This window comes from Nerophis lumbriciformis, linkage group LG11 (assembly GCF_033978685.3).
Source record: "Nerophis lumbriciformis linkage group LG11, RoL_Nlum_v2.1, whole genome shotgun sequence".
NCBI classification, from domain to species: domain Eukaryota; kingdom Metazoa; phylum Chordata; class Actinopteri; order Syngnathiformes; family Syngnathidae; genus Nerophis; species Nerophis lumbriciformis.
The window spans coordinates 51,873,328-51,878,327 of record NC_084558.2 but is presented as its reverse complement, the minus strand read 5'-3'; the positions used below and the strand labels follow the sequence as shown (position 1 = coordinate 51,878,327).

Here is a 5,000-nt window from a genome sequence, read left to right as displayed (position 1 = left end):
CACACCTGGAACACACACACACGCACACACACACACACATTGTACAAAAGCCAAAAAGCAGTGAAGTTGTCACGTTGTGTAAATGGTCAATAAAAAGAGAATACAACAAATCCTTTTCAACTTATATTCAATTGAATAGACTGCAAAGACAAGATATTCCATGTTCACACTGAGAACCTTAACAGGTCTGGACTACAGGCAGGCCAGTCTAGTACCCGCACTCTTTTACTATGAAGCCACGCTGTTGTAACACGTGGCTTGGCATTGTCTTGCTGAAATAAGCAGGGGCGTCCATGATAACGTTGCTTGGATGGCAACATATGTTGCTCCAAAAACTGTATGTACCTTTCAGCATTAATGGCGCCTTCACAGATGTGTAAGTTACCCATGTCTTGGGCACTAATACACCCCCATACCATCACACATGCTGCCTTTTACACTTTCACCCTAGAACAATCCGGATGGTTCTTTTCCTCTTTGTTCACAGTTTCCAAAAACAATTTGAAATGTGGACTCATCAGACCACAGAACACTTTTCCACTTTGCATCAGTCCGTCTTAGATGAGCTCGGGCCCAGCGAAGCCGGCGGCGTTTCTGGGTGTTGTTGATAAATGGCTCTCGCTTTGCATAGGAGAGTTTTAACTTGCACTTACAGATGTAGCGACCAATTGTAATTACTGACAGTGGTTTTCTGAAGTGTTCCTGAGCCCATGTGGTGATGTCCTTTACACACTGATGTGGCTTTTTGATGCAGTACAGCCTGAGGGATCCAAGGTGCGTAATATCACGGCTTACGTGCAGTGATTTCTCCAGATTCTCTGAACCTTTTGATGATATTACGGAGCGTAGATGGTGAAATCCCTAAATTCCTTGTTGAGAAAACAATTTGCTCAGGCATTTGTTGACAAAGTGGTGACCCTCGCCCCCGTCCTTGTTTGTGAATGACCGAGCATTTCACGGAAGCTGCTTTTATACCCAATCATGGCACCCACCTGTTCCCAATTAGCCTGTTCACCTGTGAAATAAGTCTTTGATGAGCATTCCTCAACTTTCTCAGTCTTTTTTGCCACTTATGCCAGCTTTTTTGAAACATGTTGCAGGCATCACATTCCAAATGAGCTAATATTTGCAAAAAAACAACAAAGTTTCTCAGTGTGAACATGAAATATCTTGTCTTTGCAGTCTATTCAATTGAATATAAGTTGAAAAGGATTTGTTGTATTCTCTTTTTATTTAGTATTTACACAACGTGACAACTTGTGTCCGCTCACCTGTCCATTAAACGAGGCGCCTTCCAGAGACCTGATGAAGTCGGCGTACACCTGATTGGCTCGCAGGATGACGGCGGCCACCGCGTCCTGGTACTGCGGCGCGGAGGTGGCGAGGAGCGGCAGGGCGGCCAGCGGGATGTGGTCCTGGCTGCTGGACAGGCAGCCCTCGTCGTAGCTGTAGGGGCTGAGGCTGCGGGGGGGGGGGGGAGCACACGCCGCTGTGGTCACGCGCGCCACCACGCACACGCGCGCACACACAGGTACACACACCCAGAGTGGACGCTCACTTGGACACCAGCGAGAAGGCCTCCACGCAGACCGCCGGACACGGCACGGTCCTGATGGCGATGCGGCCCAGCGCTGTCGGGTAGTGGACTCGCATGACGGCTTCGAAGGCGCCGCTCAGGGTGTTGACGTCGCCTTGCTTGTTGTTCTGTTCGCCTACACACACACACACACACACACACACACACACACACACACACACACACACACACACACACACACACACATTCATGTATTTGTTACCTTCTGGAGACCTGAGAAAAATGCCTCCCTCTTTAGGACCAACCTTTCTAGATATATAAAGATTAGTATTTACAACATTAATAATATATACATACTATGCACATATAAAAAAGGTAAGCTTTTAGTTGTTTTTTTGGGGGGAGGGGGGATTTTTTGTTTGTAATTTATTTTTTAATTTTCATTATTTACTTCAAGTTATTACAGTATATCTCTATATTCATATTTATTTATTTTTATTAATTTTTCAATGTCTTACAAACACTTGTTATTTCATATGTTGGCCAAAGGGAGCGCATTTCAATGTATTACACACACTTGTTATTTCATATGTTGGCCAAAGGGGGCGCATTTCAATGTCTTACACACACTTGTTATTTCATATGTTGGCCAAAGGGGGCGCATTTCAATGTCTTACACACACTTGTTATTTCATATGTTGGTCAAAAGGGTGCATTTCAATGTATTACACACACTTGTTATTTCATATGTTGGCCAAAGGGGGCGCATTTCAATGTCTTACACACACTTGTTATTTCATATGTTGGCCAGAGGGGGCGCATTTCAATGTCTTACACACACTTGTTATTTCATATGTTGACCAGAGGGGGCACTTTTCAATTTTTTACACACACTTGTTATTTCATATGTTGGCCAAAGGGGGCGCATTTCAATTTCTTACACACACTTGTTATTTCATATGTTGGCCAAAGGGAGCGCATTTCAATGTATTACACACACTTGTTATTTCATATGTTGGCCAAAGGGGGCGCATTTCAATGTCTTACACACACTTGTTATTTCATATGTTGGCCAAAGGGGGCGCATTTCAATGTCTTACACACACTTGTTAGTTCATATGTTGGCCAAAGGGGGCGCATTTCAATGTCTTACACACACTTGTTATTTCATATGTTGGCCAAAGGGGGCGCATTTCAATGTCTTACACCCACTTGTTATTTCATATGTTGACCAGAGGGGGCACTTTTCAATTTTTTACACACACTTGTTATTTCATATGTTGGCCAAAGGGGGCGCATTTCAATGTCTTACACACACTTGTTATTTCATATGTTGACCAGAGGGGGCACTTTCCAATTTTTTACACACACTTGTTATTTCATATGTTGGCCAAAGAGGGCGCATTTCAATGTCTTACACACACTTGTTATTTCATATGTTGGCCAAAGGGAGCGCATTTCAATATCGTACACGCACTTGTTATTTCATCTGTTGGCCAAAGGGGGCGCATTTAAATTTCTTACACTCGCTTGTTATTTCATATGTTGGCCAGAGGGGGCACTTTTCAATTTTTTACACACACTTGTTATTTCATATGTTGGCCAAAGGGGCGCATTTCAATGTCTTACAAACACTTGTTATTTCATATGTTGGCCAGAGGGGGCGCATTTCAATGTCTTACACACACTTGTTATTTCATATGTTGGCCAAAGGGGGCGCATTTCAATGTCTTACACACACTTGTTATTTCATATGTTGGCCAAAGGGGGCGCATTTCAATGTCTTACACACACTTGTTAGTTCATATGTTGGCCAAAGGGGGCGCATTTCAATGTCTTACACACACTTGTTATTTCATATGTTGGCCAAAGGGGGCGCATTTCAATGTCTTACACACACTTGTTATTTCATATGTTGACCAGAGGGGGCACTTTTCAATTTTTTACACACACTTGTTATTTCATATGTTGGCCAAAGGGGGCGCATTTCAATGTCTTACACACACTTGTTATTTCATATGTTGGCCAAAGGGGGCGCATTTCAATGTCTTACACAAACTTGTTATTTCATATGTTGGCCAAAGGGGGCACATTTCAATGTCTTACACACACTTGTTATTTCATATGTTGGCCAAAGGGGGCGCATTTCAATGTCTTACAAACACTTGTTATTTCATATGTTGGCCAAAGGGGGCGCATTTCAATGTCTTACAAACACTTGTTATTTCATATGTTGGCCAGAGGGGGCGCATTTCAATGTCTTACACACACTTGTTATTTCATATGTTGGCCAGACGGGGCGCATTTCAATGTCTTACACACACTTGTTATTTCATATGTTGGCCAAAGGGGGCGCATTTCAATGTCTTACACACACTTGTTATTTCATATGTTGGCCAAAAGGGTGCATTTCAATGTCTTACACACACTTGTTATTTCATATGTTGGCCAGAGGGGGCGCACTTTCAAAAGCGACACACAGTCAATTTGAAAAATCCCTCCTTTTTGGGACCACCCTCATTTTGATAGATTTCTCAAGAAGTATTGAAATACAAGAACACACACACACACACACACACACACACACACACACACACACACACACACACACACACACACACACACACATTCATGTATTTGTTACCTTCTGGAGACCTGAGAAAAATGCCTCCCTCTTTAGGACCAGCCTTTCTAGATATATAAAGATTAGTATTTACAACATTAATAATATATACATACTATGCACGTATAAAAAAGGTAAGCTTTTAGTTGTTTTTTTGGGGGGAGGGGGGATTTTTTGTTTGTAATTTATTTTTTAATTTTCATTATTTACTTCAAGTTATTACAGTATATCTCTATATTCATATTTATTTATTTTTATTAATTTTGCAATGTCTTACAAACACTTGTTATTTCATATGTTGGCCAAAGGGGGCGCATTTCAATGTCTTACACACACTTGTTATTTCATATGTTGGCCAAAGGGGGCGCTTTTCAATTTTTTACACACACTTGTTATTTCATATGTTGGCCAAAGGGGCGCATTTCAATTTCTTTCACACACTTGTTATTTCATATGTTGGCCAAAGGGGGCGCATTTCAATGTCTTACACACACTTGTTATTTCATATGTTGGCCAAAGGGAGCGCATTTCAATATCGTACACGCACTTGTTATTTCATCTGTTGGCCAAAGGGGGCGCATTTAAATTTCTTACACTCGCTTGTTATTTCATATGTTGGCCAGAGGGGGCACTTTTCAATTTTTTACACACACTTGTTATTTCATATGTTGGCCAAAGGGGGCGCATTTCAATGTCTTACAAACACTTGTTATTTCATATGTTGGCCAGAGGGGGCGCATTTCAATGTCTTACACACACTTGTTATTTCATATGTTGGTCAAAAGGGTGCATTTCAATGTCTTACACACACTTGTTATTTCATATGTTGGTCAAAAGGGT

General features: G+C 41.7%; 1 protein-coding gene across 1 annotated transcript in view; it reads right to left on the bottom strand.

The window, feature by feature from the left end:
- The window catches only part of LOC133610208 (membrane-associated phosphatidylinositol transfer protein 2-like), a 178,890-nt gene that overhangs the window by 91,751 nt on the left and 82,139 nt on the right, over nucleotides 1-5,000 (bottom strand). The window contains exons 11-13 of the mRNA XM_061966320.2: nucleotides 1,559-1,712; nucleotides 1,272-1,461; nucleotides 1-5 (exon numbers count right to left, since the gene is read on the bottom strand). The exon at nucleotides 1-5 is cut by the window's left edge and continues 115 nt beyond it. Coding sequence (XP_061822304.1) covers nucleotides 1-5; nucleotides 1,272-1,461; nucleotides 1,559-1,712 — 349 coding nt within the window. The remainder of the gene's footprint in view (nucleotides 6-1,271; nucleotides 1,462-1,558; nucleotides 1,713-5,000) is intronic.